Consider the following 22,791-nt stretch of genomic DNA (forward strand, 5'->3'; position numbering starts at 1 on the left):
GAAAACAAAAAATGAAGCGAAGTTGCCCTTTAAGGAGTGTTTACTGTGGCCTGCTGAGCCTAACCACGGTTGCGGCCACTGTTCCGATGCAATCGATGTTTCGTTCACGTTTGTTCGCGCAACAGAGGAGAAGATGGCATCCTTCGAAAACAAATACAGAACATGGGACCATGGCTCTGCGAGTTTGGTGATGTGCAACATTGGCGTGCCGACATGTGATCTGTCCCGCTTGTGACGAGTGCAGATTCTGTGTTTCCGAGTTGGCTGGGAAACGCAAAGGATTTTCATCGTCCCTCAGACTACACTGAGAAGAGCAAGTGTCCCAAGTGGGTTCTTTCTTTCGACATTTTCGTTGAAATGTGCCGCACCACATGGAGATGCACGAGTGCAAAGCAAAGCTATGACATCAGGAAGCTCGAACAAGTCTTTCCGTGGACTTGAACGCTGTCAACTTTTAAAGGGCCTTCAAAAAGGCTTTACGACGTCCATTTTTCTTAATTGAATTAAAAATGTGTACACAGCTTTTGGCTAGACACTGGCACACTACACTTTATAGGGAGCATTATGAGCTGTTGCACCATGCCCGTTAAAAAACCTAGATGTCACAAAAAAAAAAAAAAAACCTTTCCATGTAGTTGTTTCTGCCTCTGCACACAAAACTATAGAAGCTACATTACACTAATAACTGTTTTAAAAAGAATGCAAGACTTTATCAGTAGCTAAGGTTTCAATATTTTAGAGCGAGTATTAAATAAAAATGTTCCCGGCCCTCATTCTTTTACAAAGAAAAGCAAGAGTAATGTGCAAATAAACCTGAACAAATTATATGTATAGATCATTATGTATGCACCAGCATGGGCCCCTGTACAATGAAAACAACTTGTAAATTTCGGTGATTGAACCAATGTGATCCAAACTAGATGTGATACAGAAAATGATTTTATATTACAGATGTAAAATGTTTGTTACTGCCCACTAGTGAAGCACGAAATCCGCGTGTTCACACTTGGTGACAACTATAATTACAGTGGTCGCATAATTTTTTTTTTTCATATACGTGCTTGTAACCGACATTATCAGTCACTCTCGTCACTTCCAGAGTAGGTTCCCAAAAGATTGAGCCCGCTCGAAGCAACAGGATTTGACGTGGCAGATTGGCTTGACGAGGCGCCAGACCCCGCCGGCTTTTGGGGCTCGGATGTGGATTGTGTCGACTTGGGACGGACGAGACCTGCTAGCAGCGACTTCGAGCTCGACTTTGGAGCAACTGGTGCCTTTGAGGTTGACATCAGTGTAGGCCCTGCTGCATGCGTGTTGGAGACACTGGTTCCCTGAAAGAAAATACTGTAGCTTAGTCATAATAAAACACTTCAATAGGATCAGGAAAATATACTTTAAATGGAAACATTACCACTTTAATGTGGCATTTACAAAGACATGATGCCAGGTTTAGAACACCTGAGAAAGCAGTATGCAGCCGATCTACAATGACATTTGGAAGGCTGGAAGATCGCCTATGTTTTATTTATGTAGATCGACTATAGCCGCAGCAGAGAAGACTGGCTGTTCAGAAAGGCAACATCAAAGTTCATAAAATCCCTGGATTCCGCCTCACCTCGGCCAGAATGTCCGTCGGCTTTTCGTACGTCGTCCGCGGTCTCTTCGGCTTGTCCTCTTCGCTGTCTTCGTCGCTGTCCTCGACGATCCTCTTCACGGCACCTTCCGCACTCTTCCCGAAGACCGACCTGCAAAATGAGCAGATCACAAAGTGCCAGATTTTTCTTTTGCTTCCGCACTGGTACTTTACGCGTCGCCTTTGTACAAGCTGCACAAGAGTTGCCAAGACGAAAAAGCGTCCAAATGATAAAAAATTGTCTTGTTGCATTTACTGGAATCCCAATCTGTACATTTTCCGATCATTGTACGAAGGACAACAGGACAGCCTCAATGCTCGGAAACTTGTAAGTGCAAACAGACACGGACACGAAGAAGGGGCGTCGAGCACTATGCACCGGCCACACTCTTTCACCGTAACCCGGCAAGCGGCAAAGACCACGGTCCGATGAGCCAAATGGCGCGCCGGACAGAAACACATGACTGTACTCCGTCGCGCAGTGCTGTCAAAGCCGCAAACGGGAGAGAGCAGAAAGCTGCTTTTGTACAAACTTCGAGCGACGGGCCAATCTTCTGGGGTCAGAGAAGCCATGTCTGGGACACACAAAAGAGGGTTTGGGCTAGATGGCAGTTCCTCCTTCTCTAACTATTTGAACTACATCGTTGCCCCTGTACCTTTGGTGAGGGCCGTCACGTGCTTCGCCTTGGCCGCTCATATTGGCTCGCAGGGGCCGCAGCGTTCAATCTTTGCCAAGTTACGGTGAAACGAAGCATGACCCGACAACGAGTCTTGCAAGCTCAGCCTTGATGATGTTTGCAAGACAAATTGACGGCGCTTACTGTCTTCATATCAAGTAGCCTGTAACGTTGTCAGCGCAAGAGGAATGCCGGCTCGTTTGGCAGCTCACAAGCAGACTCTGCCAGGTTTGTCCAGTCCAGTTCGATTCAGTTTCAGCGTCGCGACGCAGTTCTACGACGGCGTTTGGGAGTTCCGATACTCTAGAAATGTTCGGTGAATCTAGCATAAACGAAGGGATGGGTGGCAGTGGTGGCTTTTCTGCTTTTGTAGCGGGCGCCACCTAGCCTTTGATCCATTCGTTGACATAAAAATACTCCGTCCAGAGCGTGGGTTGCCAGACTGACTACTCGACCTACAGCCTGGGAAGCCAGATTCACATGGATGAATGGATCAATGCTAACGGCCATATCCTTTATATTGGGTGGTAGCTTGTGCCACCTAGCCTGTAAATTAAGAACCGAAAATATGGTTTCTTTCTTTCGCCAATCTGCTTACCCTCTGCAATTTCATAGCCATCACCAGGCGGTGTGAGGTATCACCAAGATGAACTTTGGGGAATCGGGCAAAGAAAACTAAAAGCTTCACCCCCCACCTCTTCTCCCCGGCGAGGAAGTCGCCAATTTTCCTCTGGTCAAACCTAGTTGGCATTACCTCGGCACTGGGTCCACTGGAAGGCGGGGTGGAGACTGGGCCAGAGCCACGTGGAAGGGAGTCCCAATTTTCTTCCGTCCCGCCTATCCCCAGCTGTGTCAGTTCGTCGTACGTCATTCGATTCCCCCTAGATAATTCCCACCAGTCTTCCATCTCCTATTTGTTCTCAAAATGGACTTATCATCCATTCTTGTCTGCAAATCCCAGCTCTCCGGCTAAATTCATCACCCTCTCCAGGAGGGTGGAAGCTAGCCCTGTGCACCTCAACACCACGTGTTCTATTGTCTTGTCTTCCCCTTGGCATACAGCACACTGCATATCCATTTCCTCATACTTTGTCCTATATGTCCTAGTCCTCAATACTCCTGTTCTAGCCTCAAATAACAACGAGCTCCCCCATGAATTATGATACCCACGTTCCTTCCTGTTTTTGTCCCCTATACATATTGAAGGCTGATTTTCCCTGCATTCTTTCCTCCCACATCTTTCTCTCTGCTTCTTTTACTTTCTTTTTCACAGAGGTAGTCTGCTCAGCTCCCGCACTTGACTCTTGGTATTTGAATTTCAGTTTTTGGGTTCGGTCTGTCCATTCAGTGTTCAAACCTTTTATGTATAGATGCTTATATACTAGTGATGGACCAAATCTGGCAAACTTCAGATATGGCGAAGGAACTTTTGAAGGAAAGTTTGGAGAAGATTTGGCAAACGTCTGCGCATGCGCGAAAACACGACAAGGCCATGGATTGCAAACGGATGCCGTGCGATCACCATCATACAATGAATACTACCAGCGGTTAGGGCTGGGTGCAGAGTAGGCGACACTGTAACTGTGTGTTTGTCAGCCTTTATAAGTGTAATTCTCTTCAATACTTTGAAGATTACAGAAGATTGACCAGGAATTGACACAGTCTACTGCACAAGTGGGCAAATGATGTGGTACAATCTGGATAACGTGACTTTCATTTGATCTTTCCAGTGATGCAACGAGGTAGTTGCAACATTAACAACATTGACTACCAAGTACTTTAAAGCACTCCTCGCCATTATAGCACTCCAGTTTTCAGCTCACAAGTAGTTTGTGCCAAAACAAATTATACTGCTTTTTAATTAGCACTATTTTGTGGTTTTTTTATCTATCTACATAAAAATAAACATAGAACTATCATGCTCGATGTTGCACATCTGACATTCCTAACTCTTCCCATCCTCCTAAATGCCTGCGTGTGTCCTAATATCAGAAACCGGCATTTTAAAAGTTAAAAACGAGACGCTGTGAATATGGAATGCATACTTTCATGCAAAGCTGAAGTGACTCATATCGAAAAACATGCATATTTATAATAATATTGTTATTGCTTCTGGTGGAGGCTCAGCAGCCATAGCATCCATTTTTGCACACAAAATGGCGACTCTCAGAGAAAGTAAGAACAGTGTTACCGCTTGCACTGATGAAGCCTCGAAACAGAAACTCGTGTATCACAACTGCGCCCACTACTACCCAACCTCGTTGGCACGCCACTTCTGCAAAACGTCACTGTAAAATTGCCAGTAAACACACAATTACAAAAAGGGCACTGATACAATTATCTTGTAGAATATCCCCTTTCTTAGTAATAACTGTGTCAATTTTTTCGCCCAATAAAATGAAATATCAACTTTTAGGTCTAGCAACAATGCATTTTTGCCAAGAAGTAAGACGAAAATTTGGCTTTTCCAAATCATGAGATTCGGTGCCAAATTTTCAATTTGGCAACAGTTTGGTCTATCACTATTATATACGTTTCTTGCCCATCGCATATCCTCAATTGTCTCCATTCCAGTCTTCATTCCAATTTCAACTTGCTGATTGCCTTTCTAGCCTCGAAATATGCCCAGCTTATGTCTCCCTGCACTCCTTCATTTGGCATACCCTCATGCGCCCCCAGTGTCAGGGTCTCTAAGCTCGACTGGACCTCAGATTTCATGCATAATACCGCATACTCCATCTGGGGCAGGGGTTGCCACACTGACATGGCCCAAGAACTGCAAGCAAGCCACTTAAAAGTCACTGCGATCAAGATCTGAATTAAGTGCATCACTGTACTCGGGGACCACTTCTCTTGGCATCTTTAAGGAAAGGGAAAGAGTGCACGCACAACTTCAATCAGTGCTCAAAATGGGAAAGGGCACGCATGCCCGTATCTTTAACTGAATTGCCAAGGAAAGTTGTCCCCGAGTATAACTGGAATTAGTTGCCTATGTGACGATAATAATAAAGACACTATAGTCGGTTGCAAGCTAAGAAAAAACCGGAAATGCCTCTCAGAGGAAAATGTAATCCTACGCCGAGAAACGCCAGCCAATTGTTTTCATGACGTCACGATTCTGTGGACCAATCGCGATCCTTTTGAAAAAGAAAAAAAGCTCAACATGGCTGCTGGCCTTAGCAACGCGATGCTATAGTTTCTCGTGACAATTATTCTGCTTTTTTGCACCGTGTTTTACGTGCCCGAGGTTACGCCACGAAATCTTGATGGTATCGGCTTGCGTTTGCAGCAGTTTTTGCGCGACAACGTGACAATCCAGCGACGCTATCGCCAACGAAAATTTCGAAGCGGGCACGAGGCTTAGCATTGCTGAGAGGTACGTTAGACGGTATGTTAGACAGTATCTTGTACAGAAAATGAATTGGGAAGACGGTACATTGGACATGAATTTCTTTCTTTCTTTACTAAACAGCTATTTTGTTAACAAAAACGTATTCTAACTTATTTAAATGTCCTGAATGAATTAAATAAATATTGTAGTAGTTTAAGACAGGTTTCCTGGAGGAAGAAAAAGCAACGTTGCTAGCGAACTACTTTCTCGACGGCGGAGGCACTTCAGATGGGCGCAATGCGCTTGTGGGTGGAGCTAAAAGATTGTTCTTAGGTTGCATCCGACTATAGCCATTTTGCTTCCGATGTTGCCAACATCGGATATCAAGCAACATTAGAGCTCTGCCCAGGCTATACACCCGCACTGATGCGAATCTATTTCTTGGCAAACAGGATGGCCAGTGCGATTCTGAAAAAAAGCTCTACATAAAATTTGCAACAAATAATAGAACAGGTTTCTAAATGTGTGCAGTTTGCAGGGAAATAAGGAATAAGCATGAAAACTGACTAATCAAAATTAACTGCCCCAACGCGCAGGCAGTCACTGACAAATTATTAGGTCCCCTTGGCCGTGTAATTTCTCCTGCACAAACCGCATTAGTGTAGGTTTCCCGGATTTTTTTAAAACAAATCTGTAAAGCCTAAAAATATAAGGGCCCGCAGATGCGCGCAGCCCACAAAACTAAGGCCAGGCAGTTAAATAAATGCGCGAAAAATGCAAATTCCTCGCCCACGAGGGAATGGACGGAGCCTTACGCGATAAGGTTCTCGTCCTCTTCCTCCTGCCTCTTCAACATGGCCTCCCGCTCTGCAGCGTAGCGGCCCAGCATGGCGTCAAAGTTGACGTTGGCCTGCCGCTTGTTCAGGTCCTTGAGGTCCTCCAGTGCCTCGATGAGGTCCATCTCCTGCTTGGACGCCTGGGTCCTCTTCTCCAGGAGCTGCCCGGGAAGACGGAAGCAGACGACAGAAAGGAAGGCGGTCAAGAGAAAGGGGGTTTGACTCTTCGCGAAAGTTTCGGTAGATTCCTCCGACACCTCGGACAACATCACCAGATTGCGACGCGACGCACAAGAAAGGCGTCGGACCGGTATCGGGTACCGTTATTGGAGCTACCGGAACAATCTACTCAAATTCCCTAGTAAAAATGCGGTGCACGAAACGCGTCTCCGACGGGTGTCTTCACCGTCCTTTCCCGCTCGTGCATCGAAAGTGGCCCCGAAGCAAGAATAGACTGCGTGCTGCAGGACATCACGATCTTGCTGGTGTTGTTGTAGAAATGCCGGCGCAAGAAGAGAGCAGAGGCAAGCGTCACTCTCGTCGTGGCGTCCCATCTCGCGCCTGATTTGATTTCCGCTGGCCATCTGGCCCCAGAGCGACGTTGGACGGAAGAGGCGTATGCCACATCCACCTCCGCTCTTCTGCCGCCACCAGGATTGCAACCGCACGACACCTTTATGACGTCGTCGAGCCGGAAATCGAGGGACCACTTTTGAGGATGCGGTAAGCGCGCCGGTCTGAGTCGCACTCCAGGCACCACAGTAAAAGTAATAGGCCCTTTTCGAATTTTCGAAATGATTAGGGATGCCGCGAACCACCCTAGGTTTGAATTCGAAAGGTTTCAATATTTTCGAACCGAACTGATGTTCGATTTCGAAAAGTTTCGATATTTTCGAACGTAGAGAGGTTCGAATTCGAAAAGTTAGAAGCTTTCACGGTTTCTAAAAGTTTGGGTTCGATTATTTCGAATATTTGTTTACTTGAGGTTCGATAAATTCGAAGATTTCGAACTTCCCTTTGAAATTCGAGAGATTTAAATGTTTCGAATTTCTTTGGATCTAAAATTAGAAATATTTGAACGTTTCGAATTTTTAAAGACATGAGGTTCGATAAATTCGAAGATTTCGAATTTCTTTCAACATAAAGTTCGAAGGTTTCGATTCTCGTCTAAAACTAAATCAAAAAAAAAAAAAACTTTGAAGGTTTTTGATTTCTTTGAAGTCCAAGTGCACAAAGTTCGAAGTCCGGTTGTCATGTTCCGCCACCAGTTTCAGTTTCAAATAACGTTTTCACGCCTCACTAGTTTTCACGAAATCAGGTTTAGAAAAGTTTGGGTGTGATATTTAGACTGCGCGAAGTGCCCCGGATGTGCTGGAATATTTGCCAGTGCAGTGACGTGTAACAATAGATCAGTAATTGTGACCGCCAGCCCGGGGTGGTCATTAACGTGAATTACGAAGTAGTGATCCCACGAACGCACTAATACTGATCCAGTTCAAAACGCCAGGGGCAGGCAGGTGGTTGAGGTTCAGAAAATCCTTGAAGTGATCTGGCAAACTGCCCCCCTACCCCCTTGCGCTCTGGTAGTAATCCGATCGAACGCCGCCCGAGTGACGCTGGCATATAGTAAGTTTAGTTTGTACATGATGCAAAATCCTGAGACTGGGAATGAAATTTGAAAGAAAAAGTGTAAGAAGACAGAAAAAAGGGGACAGCACAACGTCTCAAACTCAACTCAGCTGAAAACTCAGCTCAGGACAACGTCTCAAACTCAACTCGGCTGAGTTTGAGACGTTGTGCTGTCCCCTTTTTTCTTTCTTCTTACACTATTTCTTGCGAATTTCATTCCCAGTGTCGGGACTTTGTATCATAATCACCAGCTCGCCTGCACCTTGACTTTTTTTTTTTTTTTTTTGTAATTCCTTTGGAGGTTTATTTTCTAGGGCGAAGAAACGCCGAGCAAAAAGCACAGAAGCTGACGCAACTTGAGGTCGAGGAGCGTTCTACCATACCAGTGGCGTCGGAAGAGGAAAAACGGGGAGGGGGGGGAAGGGGGGGAGCTCCAGTGCCTCCCCCCCCCCCCCTCCCAGATATTTCGGACTGTTAAAGAAAACAATACGGGGAAAGAGGGCATGGTCGAGCTTATTTTTATCTGAAATTATTTATGCATATGTATAGCTATTGTCGCTCTTCGCTGCATAAAAGATTGTGTAGATGGTCATTGTTAAGGCCGGTTCCCACATGCAGCGAAGTGCTGATGCAACGCTGCTCACGTGCCATCAGGTACTTGTTGATGCCATGTGCAACAGTTTTGACGGTGCGATACAAAGCTGGTGAACGCTCCCGTCGGCACGTGCTTAGCACGAGGTCAGCGCTATGCTTGTAGCGCTCCGCTGCATGTGTGAACAGGCCTTTAGAAACTCGTTGTCAGGAGGCACTACTCGTCACATGCTCGGTGGCTCGAAAGTTCAAAGCTATGTCTTTTCGACCTAAATAACTGTGCCATTGGTAAAAAATAATCAATAAATAAACATAACAATAACTGCAAAAATAAAAAGCTGGAGAGAAAAAAAAAACTACCAAGAACCCGCCGGAAGTGTTGTATTCTTGCATATTCAGAGGCCCAGAACTATGAAACAAGTTTCTCCTACCAAAATGTCTACAGGCCAAAAGAAACACGTCCCAAAAACGTAAAATGAGAAAAAATAATAATTTTTTTTTATGACACGCTGAACTTGAACAATTTTAGAAATCTTCCCCCATGAATTAATTTATTCCTCAACGTGAAAAAGCAATAAATACATTATTTTGTATTCTGCAGATGGTAATGATATGTATCGTCTCTGGTGTTAATTTAAATGCGATACCCTAAACAATGTAGGCGAAAAAAATTACCAAGTTTAGGGCATAATTGTCCGTAGGTACACGTTTGGATATTTATTCGAAACTCGTCTTGAACAACAATAACGATATCTTAAGACGACACTCACCTAGGCTATATATAGATTATTCTTAAAAAGTTTAACATCTCTGCCATAAATAGCTTCGGCTATAGCGCGCTTCAAATATGGTACAAACGACAATTATCAAAAACCCGTCGTCCTCCGTCGCTCCTTCGGGAATCTATTTTTCTAAAACTAAGCATGCCAGATGATTGAAATAAACGGCATTGTCTTTCGCAAAGAATGCGACACCCCATGTAAAATTGCGAAAAAAAAAAAAATTACGAATGTACCTTACTGCTTGAATACAAATAAACCGCCCGCCGGTCTTTCGAAGTTCGACGAACTTCAAACTTTTACTCTAAAAGTTCGAAGTTCGTCAAACTTTTGACTTTTCAGGAATCGAAAACTCGACAATTTTCGAATTCTTTAGATTAATAAGTTTGAAAGTTCGAAAATTTGTGAATTTCTTGCGTAGGAAGTTCGAAAGTTCGAAAAGCTTTGAACTTTTTAGTGGAAGAAGGTCGAAAGTTAGAAAATCATCGAATCTTTTAGTCTATCAAGTTCGAAAGTTCGACAAGCATCGAACTTTGCAGCGTAAGAAGTTCGAAAATTCGAAAAGCGTCGAACTTCTTAGTTTAATAAGTTCAAAAATTCGACTTCCGTCGAATTTCCCGATATGGAAAGTTTGAAAATTCGACATCTTTCGAACCGCTTGATTCGATCATCGAAACTTCGATTCGAAAAAGTTTGCGGCATCCCTAGAAATGATGCATAGATTATGTGCAGCCGCCATTAGTTGGTCACGCACTTTGAGCACACATTAGACACGAGTGCTTCATCAGCATTAAAACTGTGCTTGGATAGAAACGTGTTTCACACGAGCGCCGCGTAAGTACTCGACACAAACTCGGAACCAATCGCAGGCTTTGCGCCGGAAGCGATGAGACCAGCTAATGGCGGCTGCACATAATTGATGCATAATTTCACAATTTCGGGAAGGGTTTATTGTGTTGCGTTTGTGCTTGAACAGACGAAAAGTTGGTCGGCCCCAATGACCGTCTGGTGCCTCCGCCGAAGATGACAAAGCAAGCCAGTGCAGTATGACTGCTAGCCTACAGCCCTAGGGGCGCATCAAGCAGTAGTGGTGTGCGAGCGTACACCAGTACGACGTCCGCCCAGATTGAGATGGGCAGGAGGAGGGGACAAACCCGGGATCCTTGGGTTCCGCAGTGCGAGCTTTGCTCCACGTTCTCCGAGGTGTGCTAAGCCGACGCGCTCGGCCACCGACTCTCATGTAAAGGCGGAGCCGCCCTCACCTTCATTGGGTTGTTCTTCTCGTCCTCTTCTTCCTCCCTCGCCTCACGCTCTGCCGCTTCCTCGGCCAACTTGAGCGCCTGGAAGTTCCGCGTCGCTCCATGCTCCACGATGTAGTCAGAGTTCTGTGGATCTGTCTGGAAGCAGAAAGTACCCATGCATCAATAAGCTGCACGTGTTCGATGGTGCCGACACGTGTGCTAGATTCGGATTAAGGCGTGCTGCGTGAACGTGGCAACCGTGACAAGATTTCGCTCCATTACAAACACTCTGCTGCGTCTAAATCAACCGGCACAAAAAGAAGAAAAAGATGTGTGCCTTTTACATACAATTTTGTTGAGAATTCGTCTCGCGTTCATATTTCTGTCGTTTCTCAAGCATACCTAAATTATTGCGGAATTGTTTCGCATCCCCATGTCAAATTGGGCCAATAAATTAGGAAACATCTTTCAATACTGCATGTCTATTGGTACATGCATTAGCTGTAGTTGCACTTTACTCATTGTTAGTGGTTCGAAGGACAGTGTTGCATCACTCATAGCCTTTATGCTGAAAAGAAAAGCGATGACCATCACAACATCATTGTTAGCTTCTGCACTTTACAGTGCAGAAGCTAACAATGATGTTGTGTTATCCAATTCGAAGGCTGCAGTCACACTTTACTCAGTCTTATTTTGATTTGAGACCACACTGTGCGTCTCAAATAACCACGTGCCACAGAAGTGCACTCCATGCACACGAGACTATTCGTGGTTTGTGCCTTATCTCACATTGCTCTAGACGCGGTTGTAGTTTCACATCATGTGCTCACTGCAAAAACATCTCTAGCTCGAAGTCTCACCACAGTGAAGTATGGTTTGCAGACCAAATGGAGGGGCATCAACGCAAACCACGTACACAAACTGCAAAAAAATTATCCACTGTCGAGACCATTCATGTCTCGCTTTCGGAAACGCGCGCGTGCTGTGCTTGGCAATTGCACGCTGGGCTGTAAATCTGTGAACATTGGAAAAGTGTAAGACACCAACTGTAGTACTGATGTTTACCTACCTTAAACGTGACTTCGGCAAGGCATCGTGGGCACTTGATGTAGAAGCGGAACACTTTGATGCCCAGGTAGTCCTCATTCTGCACGGTCTCTTTTCTTGCGTTGAACTTTTTGCCCTTGTAGATGTATTCACCGCATGTTTTGCACCTGCAAAAGCCCACCTTAACATTACAGAGTGTCTAGAGTTTCGCGCAGACAAAACAATATCAGATCCTGCAGACAAAATGATACCAGATCCCGCAGAGTTCTGTCCAGACGGAACGATAGCAGGTTTAGCAGAGATAGTCCAGATGCAAAGATAGCAAGTGCAGTAGGGGCGGCGCTCAGTTGGTCGAAAGACATTTTAGCAAACACAGTCTTGCTCTCGACTTTTCATTGAAAGTCACTTTAGCAAATTTGGCCACCACGAAGCGGCATGTGCGGGTGGGTGGGCCAGGTGGGTTAATATTTTGGTAGTGAATATTCTGCCTGCAGCCGGCACAACAACCCGGGAAAAATATTGCCGGCAGTTGTCCCCTATTGGGTCTCATATAAAACAAACTTTCAAAACGACCATCTGAAGCTGTAGAGTAGCTCAGAAAAAAAGTGTCTGCTTTCCACGGAGCTTACCCAGGTTCAATCCAAAAGATGGGCATACTATTTCTTTTTTTGGCAATTTTTACACATTTTTTTTTCTCACAATTATCACTGAAAAAAGCAAATGTCGTTGACAAAACGTCGCTGAGCTAAATGGTATGGGACTCCCTTTTCAGGGGCGCAATGGGGGATAGCGAAGCTATCCCTTATTGCAGAGGTGCAGGCAGGGGGGGGGGGGTTAACCGTTAACACGCTCCCCCAGTTAAGCAGGGAACACATGAGCGACAAAAACGGGCGCCGCGCAGCAGTTTCCATGGCAACTCTCGCACGTGCTGTGACGTGGTGGCTTGGCATAGGTCCACGTCACAGGGTCCCAGGCTGTTGCTATGGGAATCGGCGCGCGGCGCCCGTTTTTGCCGCTCATGTGTTCCCTGCTTTATGGTGCCTGGAACACATCTCCGACTGGTGTGTTTAGCGTCCTATCCCGCCCATGCATCAAAAGAGGTCCCGAAGTGGCAACAAATCATGTCATAGAAACCGAAGTGCCATGCTGTCGGATGTCACGATTCTGGCGGTTGGTCATAGAAATGCAGGCAAAAAGTACGAGCGAATGCGAATGTCGCTGTCGTCATGGCGTCCCAACTTCTGGCTGCTGAAGATACTGTGGACTGTCACACCAGAGAGCAACCTGTAGCAGAACAGGTGTCTGCTACCTCCACCACCGCTGCTGGAACACCGCTAGGATCGCGACCGGCAACAGCATGACACTTTTCTGACGTCACCAGACAGACATCAAGGGAGCACTTTTTCGGACGAAGGTAAACACACCAGTCGGAGACATGTTCTAGGCACCATACCCCAGTGATACACATGGTGACTATCGGTTCTATCCGGATGGAACTCTAGAGGTGACTATGGTTCCCACTGGACGGAGCTCTAGTGGCAACTATGGTTCCGTAGAGGCTCAGCTGGTGATAGTGTCTACAGGACTCACGGTTGCAAATTTAAGCAGAGAGCAACCACTTTACTGTTCCAGCCTTCCTGTGTATTCGTATGGGAAAACGTATGTGACATTTTTTTCTTCGCCAGGGGAATATTCGAAATCACTGTAGTTTCTTTACTCGTAATGGGGACTATGTAGATTTATTCACATTATAAAAGTCATTTATTTAGTTAATTTTTTTTATTACTGAGCGTTGTTTAAGTTAGCAAAAATTGAGGCCCAGGTCTATGTTGTACAGCATGATATGTCAATACAAGCTATCAATTCAAGCAAAAAGAACAATTAAAAAGTGTGTAGGGTTTTTTTCAAGCTGTAATAGGATTCAGATGACAGAAACGAAACAAAAAAATCCAGTATGTGTTCTTCGCCCTATAACTCCATGCTTCGTTCTTGTTGTCTGTTTTGATTGTTTGATTTGGCATATATTCGCATCCTTTTGGTGTTTTGTCAAGCTGATTTACTCTGTGTGCTTCATGGCATTGACTATATGCATAAATATGTGCCCTATAACAGCCGTCTGCAACGTCAACATGTATTATACATGTGTATTGGGATATTTTAGCGCAGCGTTCGACGCCATGAATTCTAAAGAAAAACACTCCGATATAGTTTTGTACACCAGATTGTAAAACGTTCCAAACTTTTTATTCTGTCACAACACTAAGCAATATTTGCTCTTATACATGCCCTGCACCTACGTCACATGATGACGTCGAACACCGGTAACAACCATGCTGGTGGTGAAGTCGGCGGCAACTCGCAGCGAGAGCCATGGTAAACTGCACCACGCTCGGCAGCAGCTATTGCTACGCATCCCGTCTATTGTTTCGTCGGCATGCCCCGCGACAGAGTAGCCATCAAGTAAGGGAAAGTATGAGTGGCAAAGAAGGGATGCGGCCATGCATTACTGAGTTTGCGAGGCGCATTATATGGCAGCGAGTGATGGCACTTTTCTACCGTTGTTTACGTTCGTGCACGCCTTCGCATCTGCTTTGTCCGTTTAAGACGTCGATGCCTTTGCGTTTTGTTTCATCACGCTGTTTCCACGCTTTGAGTGAATTATCGGGGCTCCCTGCCGACTACGGGAGAGAGTGTCACGCCGCGAGTCCGGCCGGACGACGATCGGTCAACAGCAGCCCCAGTGTGCGCGCTTGCCGAGACGCCGATGCCGGGGCTTGTGCCGTCCGCGACACGGTAAACTTTGCAAGGAGGGAAAGTATTCAGGAGAGCTTGTTAGAAAACATCATAATCTAAGCCCCGAGACGATGAGTTGTCTTGTCTGTTACTTTATTTCTCCTTGCCTCTTGTTTTAGAGTGTGACGGTGACATTGCGTTGTTAACTAGTACTTTGCAAAATCATAACAATTTTACTACAAGTGTCTCCTAGAGCCGCTCGTCAAATTTTGCGGCGTGCAATGAAGCTTTTTTTGCCGAAACGGCAGCCCTTTGTAATGAAGCTTTTTTCACCGAAACGGCAACCCTTTGCATCAAAATTCCGTCGTTCGCATACAGAAACTTTCTGCTTGTAGCGCAATCGCAACAACACTGAAAAATTCCGCACGTGCTGGCTGAACGTCATCATCGTAAGGTCGGCATGTTTCTCTAAGTTAACGTGTAAAAAACTAGGTAAATTTGTTGAAAATATGGTGCATGCCAGAGCATGTCCAGGCAGTTAGCGACATCCTACACCCTGGTAAGCGCGTCCGCGCGGTGTGAAGTCAACCACCAGCATGGCGCGGGCCCCGTCCTTCCCTAGCGTGACGTCACGTGCAAGACATGTATAATCGAGCGCGAAGAGAAAACACATTTGCGTTTTCCCATTGGAACGCATTACCGAAGTCAAATTTCGACTGGTTGCTGTCTGCTTCAAAAAGCAAAACAGCACACTAGCGCCACCTCAACCTCTAGCGTTTATTGTTAATAACTCCATGGCAGCAACCACCACTGTGCACTGCACAGCTCTGAGCGACGTCTAATGTTCGCGCTGCAGACTTACCTCATGTTACACGGTGCCATCAAACGAACCGTATACTGTCTGTCTTTTGGAAGACGGAGCCTGGGTATTTTCAACGGATCGAAATCCGGAGGATAGTATTTCTGTAGGAAAAAAGGGAGAGCTCATTGTAAAGGAGGACACTGCAACAGAGTTCGGACCACTGGAGGGCACGTCCCATTGCCGTTTAGGGTGGCAGTATCTCGTTACAAACGATACGAAGATCGAAACTTAGTACTTACGTTTAATACTTTTCGCTCCGACATTGTTCAGATGGAGGTTTACTTGATTTTATTTGGTGCAAACTGGAGCGCACGAAAAGTACCACCACCAAAACAACAGCAGAACGGCAGAGCCAGAGTCAAAGCCAAAGCTGCGGAATCAGCCAGAATCAGCAGTGCTAATAGAATGATGTCTGACTGTACTCTTTTGTATTAGGCGGTAGCTTGCGCCACCTTAGAGTTATTTATTAGACTCAATAGCGTTTGGCACGGCTCTCCGATCTTGGAGAGATGCAGCGTATCCAACTCAAACAAAACGTTTGAGAGCGAGTGCTTTCACAATATATATATAAACACAGATACAATAAAATTTATTAAAAATGGGGAAAATCATGTTTTTTTAAGCTTTCCGCTAGGTGGTACAGATTACCGCCCGTTACAAAGATTACAGCTGTTGATATCTATCTATTCGTCCAAAAAGCCGCTGGCCCCGCCTTTTTTTTACTTTTTTTTGCTCTTCTACTTGTGTGTACGCAAGGACTGTCATACGACGGTTTTGCGGCGAGTTTTAACGCAAAATACACTAACTTATTTAGCCCACAATGTCGGACGACAAAAAGGTGAGCCCCTCCCAGCCATTACGCTCAAATTTCACGCTCTCTAAAAGCGCGCGGGTTCGAGCGCTCGCGATCAATCCCCGACAAACTGTCGCATTGTGCCGCTGTTTAGATTAGGCTTAACACCAACCCCGCGAACTCCTCTGTAATCCGAGATACCGTTTTACTGCCTGCGGTAGCGCGACCATTTCGTCGTTTCGCTTGGAACACTTGCAAAACCGTCTCGCTCTACCTCGTCGTTCATACAAGTTGTACTATATGCTGCGGAAGTTTGCGAGTGCTGCTGTTGAACGTAAAACGCCGACATTTGGCGCTTTTTTTTTCCCTCGTGTTCGCGTACAGGATGTTAAACCCGACAATGAACACATCAACCTGAAAGTCGTGGGCCAAGACGGCAGCGTGGTTCATTTCAAAATCAAGAAGCACACACCATTGCGGAAACTCATGACGACGTACTGCGACAGAGCGGTAAGTTGCACGCTCGGCTTAACGATGCCGGCATTCACCTTTTTTTTTTTTTTTTTTCTTTCCTCGTAATATTTGATTGTCAGTTATTTGCTCTGCCTCTTTTTTTCTCTCTTCTTTCGTTAACCGCTGGTGGGTTTACTAGCACAGCTTTGGTCGTGTAACCACCCTCGATGCATCTCGCAGCGCTATTTCGAAACATTGTCGACCCATGACGGAGTCACCTCGCGATGTCGCACCGATATGTCCCTGAGCGACAAAAAATAAAGAAATGTGGCTGTCTTCGCGATTTTACTTGAAACTAAAACCAACCGCCAGTTGACTTAGTTAGGTTATATTTAGTTTCTGAAGCAGTGCTAAAGGGGTCAAACTGGAGAATTGGGGGGGAGAGTTCACTCACCTCACACTGTAGTAGTATAGGGAGTATTCACTCGCGGACATTGCTGTGTGTGCGCGACTGCTGACCTCGTGCTTCAACAGTTCACTTGTAACCTGCATTCAACACCATCAAGAGTGCCCGTCTTAGCAGCCTATTAATGTGAGGAACAGTAATACAAAAAATGCATCTGCAAAGTTAATAAAAATATCTTTATTCACCATGTAAGTATCAGGGAAAAAATACGCTGGAAAGTTGTCCCACAGCCGAATGAGAAGCGCGCTCTCTCTTTCTCTTCTTACGGCCTTTGCAATTGCCCGGGAGTCAATAGCATTTTTTCTCCGTATGTGGTTCACTTGCTTGCCGCCAGGGGCGCAACCACCTCACCCCACTTCACACCACTCGGAGAGTCCCTTCGAGCTGCTTTGCGCTGGTGTTCGAGCATCGTAGGGTGTTGTTTTGGCAACAGTTCCTCAGAATACTTCTGATTAACCATGCAAAGACGGTCACTGACAGAAACGAAATATCAGCGGGATATGTGCACAAGCCCACGAGGAAGCACTTTAGGCTTTAATAGGCACTGTGCGAAAATTGTACAAACTACTACACCCTCGTCTAGAGGGTGTAGTAGTCTTCATGTGCGACCTATGAAATGATGATGCAGACCACGGCAATAGATAGATTGGGCCTGCTTACATTTCACGAGAGTGTACGAATTATTTATCATTTAAAGTTCCTCCACGTAGAAGGGGTTCGTCTCCTCCTGTTTTTGAGTTGCAACAGAAGTCCTGGAGGTAAAGACGAGTATAGCTTTCCGCAATTGCCTTCGCTGTCTCTACTTATACTGCTTTTTACTTCCAAATCTCTCGGATATGTGCGTCACATTTGGGCTCATCAGAAGCGCATTAGATAGTGGCTGAGGGTCTAAACGTAAGAATCGGGTATCAAAGGCTATAAACATCTCGGCTGCAAGTTGCGACAGCGCTGAGATCCGCTGTCAGACGCGCTCTGTGCAAACGGCAAAGGGTAGCCCAGGGGTGAGGTGACAGCGCCCCCCGCGAATTGTGGCGGGAGGTGGCGATTGCCCCAAATGCATAGGCCGTAAGAAGAGAAAGAGACTGCGTGCTTCCAGTCGGGCCGTGGTTGTCCAAACAGCTTGACTGCTACTCGGCCCTCTTCAACTACAAAGAAAACAAATTGGTTTTTAGTTGTTTATACAGCAGGAGTTTAGCCTGCCAGAGCATGGCGACATTGATACCTACTGTAGATAAGAAATTTAGCCAGTGCAGTACAACTGCTAGCCTGGGGTCTTCAATGTGCACCCCGCAATAATGCTACACGACCGCACGCCGGTGCGATGCTCATCCAGGTCGAAACGGGCAGGGGTGGGGATCGAAACCAGGATCCCTGGGTTCTGCAGTGCAAGCTTTTGCTCCGCGTGCTACGAACTGGTGTGTGATAGCCCACTCGGCCACCGATCTCCCTCTTCAAGTACAAAGTAGGGAGTGAATCAACGTAACTAAAAAACTGTCACAAAAAAACGTGTCACTAGCATTGACCTCTTCTAATGCATACCTGCCAAATTTCCCGTATTACCTGGGAGGCTCCTGAATTTTGACCAATTTGGATGGTTGTACGATTGACAGGAAAACCTCCCGGAAAACGCAAACTAAGTATAAACCGCACACAAGCGATTTGGCGAGCGACAGCAACTTGCTTTACTGTCGCTTGGCTAGTCACGCGACGAGGCAAACCGCATGAAAGCGGCGGGACGATGAGCGAAAGTGGGAAATCTCTGTGGATCATCGCTGACCTTTGTTGCTGTCGCCGTCACTCGTCTCATTGCTCACTAAATCGCTTGCATGCAGTTCGCTTTTAACCCCCCTCCCCGTACAGGGAGGTTTTGCCATCGCAAGAAACGGCTGCAATGATAGTGAGGCTCAGCTCTATCTCGCTAGCATGAGCAGTGCAATATAAATGTAATAAAATTGTCTTTATGTACAGTCGGGGACAAAAGTCTCCAGGACGCGCGAGCTGCGACTGAAACGCATTGCTCTGCCATCTGCCGGCGGGTCACCTGGTTTCGAGATCACACAAAAGCGCATGCGCATCCTACTCTGCCTGCAAACATGTGTGTTTTCCCGCTCTTCTGTGGCGCGACGTCTAACTCCGAATCGGGCGCATGGTACCGCCTCGGAAATTGCACTTGCAGCTGACCAGGGTCTGCTACACATTCCGAAACTGGAGATACCGCCTGCAGCATTGCGCCGTATTTCGCCATGTCAGCGCACCTTGGTTTATAACCAGTTGAGCTTATCGCTCAGTTGAGCTGCCGTGACTTGTTGCTTTGTAGGTGTCATGTCAGTAAGCGCAGATGATTCCGAATTCGGCGCCGCGCCGCAGAAGGGCAGGAAAACAGACGTGTTTGCAGGCACAGTGCAAACACGTGCCTGCAAACACGCCCATTCTCCCGGATTTGGTCTCTCCAAACTTGGCAGGTATGCAAATGGCTAAACTGAGCTTATTTCTGGACATTATCAGGGTTTCCACGGGTCCTTCAAAACCTTGAAGACCAGAGAATTTGAAAACAGCCTCTTCCAGACCTTGAAAGCCCCGGAATTTCTAGTGGTACTCGAAAACCCTGGAATTTCCCAATAGCCAGTTTTTTTGTTTTTTTTTACAATACTAAAATATATATATATATTTTTTTACATGTATGTTAACATAAATTTCAACGAGGAAGTTTTTTACATGGCACATATAGACACATTGAGGGGGTGCCTGTTGAGCGCCTGGCCGCTATGGTAGCAGTCCCGGTGGTTCCAGATCCGGTCTCGCCTGTCCGCTATCTCGCCCCTCGTTCGCATTGTTTGCTAGCTATTTCTGGTTTGTTTTTTCCATGTCTGTTTTACGCTACACATGGTGAACATAGTTTAAATTGTGCGCGATGCCCGAGAATTGCAACTTGCAGTGGTTGTGGCTGAGTCATGACGACTACAGACACCAAGAAAGCATATGCAACAAACAACATCACCTGCATTCTCGTCGTTTTCCTTAGCCTGTTCGACTTGACATTGTGAAGTCGAACAGCAGAAGGAGAATGGCGAAAACAAAGATGCAAGAACTTCTAAACATCTAACAGGAAATGAAGGAAAAGCTGCAGTAGCTCTACTGAACCCTTTACTAACACCTGTTTGGCGAATACCCCCCCCCCCCCCCCAATTAAAATCCTGGCTACGTGCCCGGATGAAACACTTTGTTCTTGGCTGGATCTAGTAACATATGAATGCACCTCACTTCTAACATTGTGTTATGTACAGTACAGTGTTTTTTTTTTTAATGTTTTGTAGTAGACGAATATTCTACGAACGTTATCTTCGCTCACTCCGCAAGGAGCAAATGAGATCTCTCTCTTGCAGTGACCAAAATCAGACCCCCAGCATCATAAGCAATTGCAGGAGTTCTGTTTCTTTCTTTTGTGACCAGGGCCTAAGCATCCAGAATGTCAGGTTCCGGTTTGATGGGCAGCCGATCAACGAGACGGACACGCCGGCGGGTCTTGACATGGAGGACGACGACACCATCGACGTCTTTCAGCAACAGACAGGCGGGTGCTGGGACGAACACCCAACGCAGCCCCGGTTCCCCGGAACGGCTAGCGGGAAGAGCAGGAGCGCCGCGACGCTTTGTACATAAGAGGCGGAAGGACGAGATGAATTCGACATCTGCGGAAGAGGAGACACCACAGCTACGCTTCTGAAGTAATGCATCAGGAGGTTTTTTGAGGAAAATCTGTTGGGGGGGGGTTACCTCTCCGTGCGTCTCTTTTCATTTTCTTCAGTGTTCTTTTTTTTTTTTTTTTGCATTATTTTGCCCTTGTTTTTCTGTACAGTGTTTTCGTGGCTCATTAAACATACGTGGAAAATTTGAGCCTTCTAACCTTTATTTCGGCCACTCACGGGTGCGGGTTCCTTATTTTCTTGTCGTGTTCTCCGTGGCCGTGCAACGAATAAATATTTTCTTTCCCCATTAGGTTTTTTTGATGGGGGGGAAAGGAAGGGGGGGGGGGGGGAGATGAGACTTGGTTTTTCGTGGCAGCGTGCAGTCGTCTCCATCCGGTGTCGGACTTGCAACTGGCATTCCTTAACACCGTCTGCCATCACTCCCTGCTGTTTTACGCGCAGTTAAAGCTCGTTACAGCAGACCTTGATAGTGAAGATTCTGATCCGTTGTAAAACGAGTATGCAGAATGCAGATACTCTTGCTGCAGACTGACGTGCATTATTACTGGAGTCTGTTCTAACCAGCGAGGCTGACGTAATCTGAATGGACAGTAGAAAATAACTGGCTTATTGTCACTCCTAAGCTTTGAAGGGCATTGATTTTTTATTGAGCTGTACTAAAAACTGGCATCACCGTGCGCTTTAGGTCGCACGAGGCTACAAGTGAGGTAACAGCAGTCCGTAAAATGGGCACCATTGCTAAAGAACCAAAGCCACGTATTCTCCTCTATAACTGAATTGTTTTCTACATACAAACTCCCTAATATAGTCCATAATACCCAAATGTATATTAATAAAGGAACCTGTAATAAGCAAAGTTGGCTCAATGGCATAGATGGGAGGGCCAGCCAAACTTCACCAATGGACTTCTTCCAAAACCGACGCGCCCCATTGCGGCGAAATACCACGCAGTCCACTCTGGGAACTAATTGGCCATTCAGTTTCGGTTTCGACTGAGCAGCTCCATCTCAGCTATCGGGCCGCGACTGAACGCATTGCTTGCGTTTTCGATTATTTGACTTTTCACAAACGTGCAATACACATTCTTGAGCGATACAAAACGAGAACCGGGACACTTTCCTTGGTTCCCGAAACACCGAATATTATGAGTGCGTATGCAAACGTAGTAATTAAGACGGGGCTTAGCCACCTCACCTTTGAGTTCAATTTCAATAATCCCGTCTAGTATCAGTGAACTACAACTGAAATTTGGTCACCTGGAGCCTTACACATATTTTGTTTGCTAAACGTCCGCTTCTTGTTACTTCATTGGGCGAAAAGCAAACCGCATCCTCGCAGGAGTATCAAATTTAAACCCAGCGTTGACGCATGAAAGTTTAAGGAAACGCAATAAATTCGACCTCACTACCGCACCAAAGTTACTACGATGTCTTCCTCGTGTCATCATATATCTCGCACTCAAATTTTATGCTGATAGAAGATTAAGTTTTCACAAACGCTGAGATCGGCTAGCTACGACGGAGGCCCTAACAAGCGTCCCCTATTCCTCGCTAAGCCTTTTCAAACGAGCTTTTACTGACGCCCAAGATCTGTGCCCGAACGGTGTGTCTGAAATTTTTTCGTCATACTCGGGTAGGAAGAAAGCAAACACATAAACAAATATTATGGTCATTATCAACCGTCAAATGCACTTTGAATAATTTTGTTCGTTTGGTAAACCGCATAGGGGTTCATGCCCGTCCGGCGTACTTCCGGCGAACGGTGCGACATTTTTCACACAAGTGCTCGACTTTTGCTTTCTTAAAACGGTTTGTATGTGCGAATGTGCCTATATGATTGGCAGGATAACGTTATGCACATACGCGATGTTGAATATTAGTAAAATGCAAGCAGGTGGGGACTTCACTTCGTGCAGTGCTGCGGGTCAGTACAGATAAGAGATAAGAAGTGTGTTATAATTGAACTTTTCAATGGCGCCTCCGAGTTTTACCTCGTGTACTCGGGCGTATTAAG

The 22,791-nt window shown here is 46.0% G+C and overlaps 2 protein-coding genes across 2 annotated transcripts; one reads left to right on the forward strand and one right to left on the reverse strand.

Annotated features, from left to right (window-relative positions):
* Positions 1 to 921: 921 nt before the first annotated feature.
* Positions 922 to 15,749, reverse strand: LOC8053044 (splicing factor YJU2). The gene is made up of 7 exons (XM_029969062.3): positions 15,599 to 15,749; positions 15,360 to 15,460; positions 11,787 to 11,931; positions 10,739 to 10,873; positions 6,457 to 6,638; positions 1,616 to 1,745; positions 922 to 1,331 (listed from the first exon to the last, which is right to left on the reverse strand). The coding sequence occupies exons 1-7, from the start codon at positions 15,620 to 15,622 to the stop codon at positions 1,077 to 1,079; spliced, it is 972 nt and encodes a 323-aa protein (XP_029824922.2). The 5' UTR covers positions 15,623 to 15,749; the 3' UTR covers positions 922 to 1,076.
* Positions 15,750 to 16,053: 304 nt separating this feature from the next.
* LOC8053043 (small ubiquitin-related modifier 3-like) lies at positions 16,054 to 20,965 on the forward strand. Its single transcript, XM_002434328.5, has 3 exons — positions 16,054 to 16,197; positions 16,537 to 16,662; positions 20,522 to 20,965. The coding sequence occupies exons 1-3, from the start codon at positions 16,180 to 16,182 to the stop codon at positions 20,729 to 20,731; spliced, it is 354 nt and encodes a 117-aa protein (XP_002434373.1). The 5' UTR covers positions 16,054 to 16,179; the 3' UTR covers positions 20,732 to 20,965.
* Positions 20,966 to 22,791: the final 1,826 nt, after the last annotated feature.

This window comes from Ixodes scapularis, unplaced genomic scaffold (genome assembly GCF_016920785.2).
Source record: "Ixodes scapularis isolate PalLabHiFi unplaced genomic scaffold, ASM1692078v2 PGA_scaffold13__105_contigs__length_92229423, whole genome shotgun sequence".
Lineage (NCBI taxonomy): Eukaryota > Metazoa > Arthropoda > Arachnida > Ixodida > Ixodidae > Ixodes > Ixodes scapularis.

Bases quoted from the DNA above. Each gene is read 5' to 3' on its own strand.
- LOC8053043 (XM_002434328.5), top strand. The intron at 16,663-20,521 runs GTAAGTTGCACG...TTTTGTGACCAG, and splicing joins CGACGTACTGCGACAGAGCG to GGCCTAAGCATCCAGAATGT.
- LOC8053044 (XM_029969062.3), bottom strand. From the start codon at position 15,622: ATGTCGGAGCGAAAAGTATTAAAC. The intron at 6,639-10,738 runs GTGAGGGCGGCT...CTTCCCGGGCAG, and splicing joins AGAAGAACAACCCAATGAAG to CTCCTGGAGAAGAGGACCCA. The intron at 1,332-1,615 runs GTGAGGCGGAAT...ATTTTCTTTCAG, and splicing joins CGACGGACATTCTGGCCGAG to GGAACCAGTGTCTCCAACAC.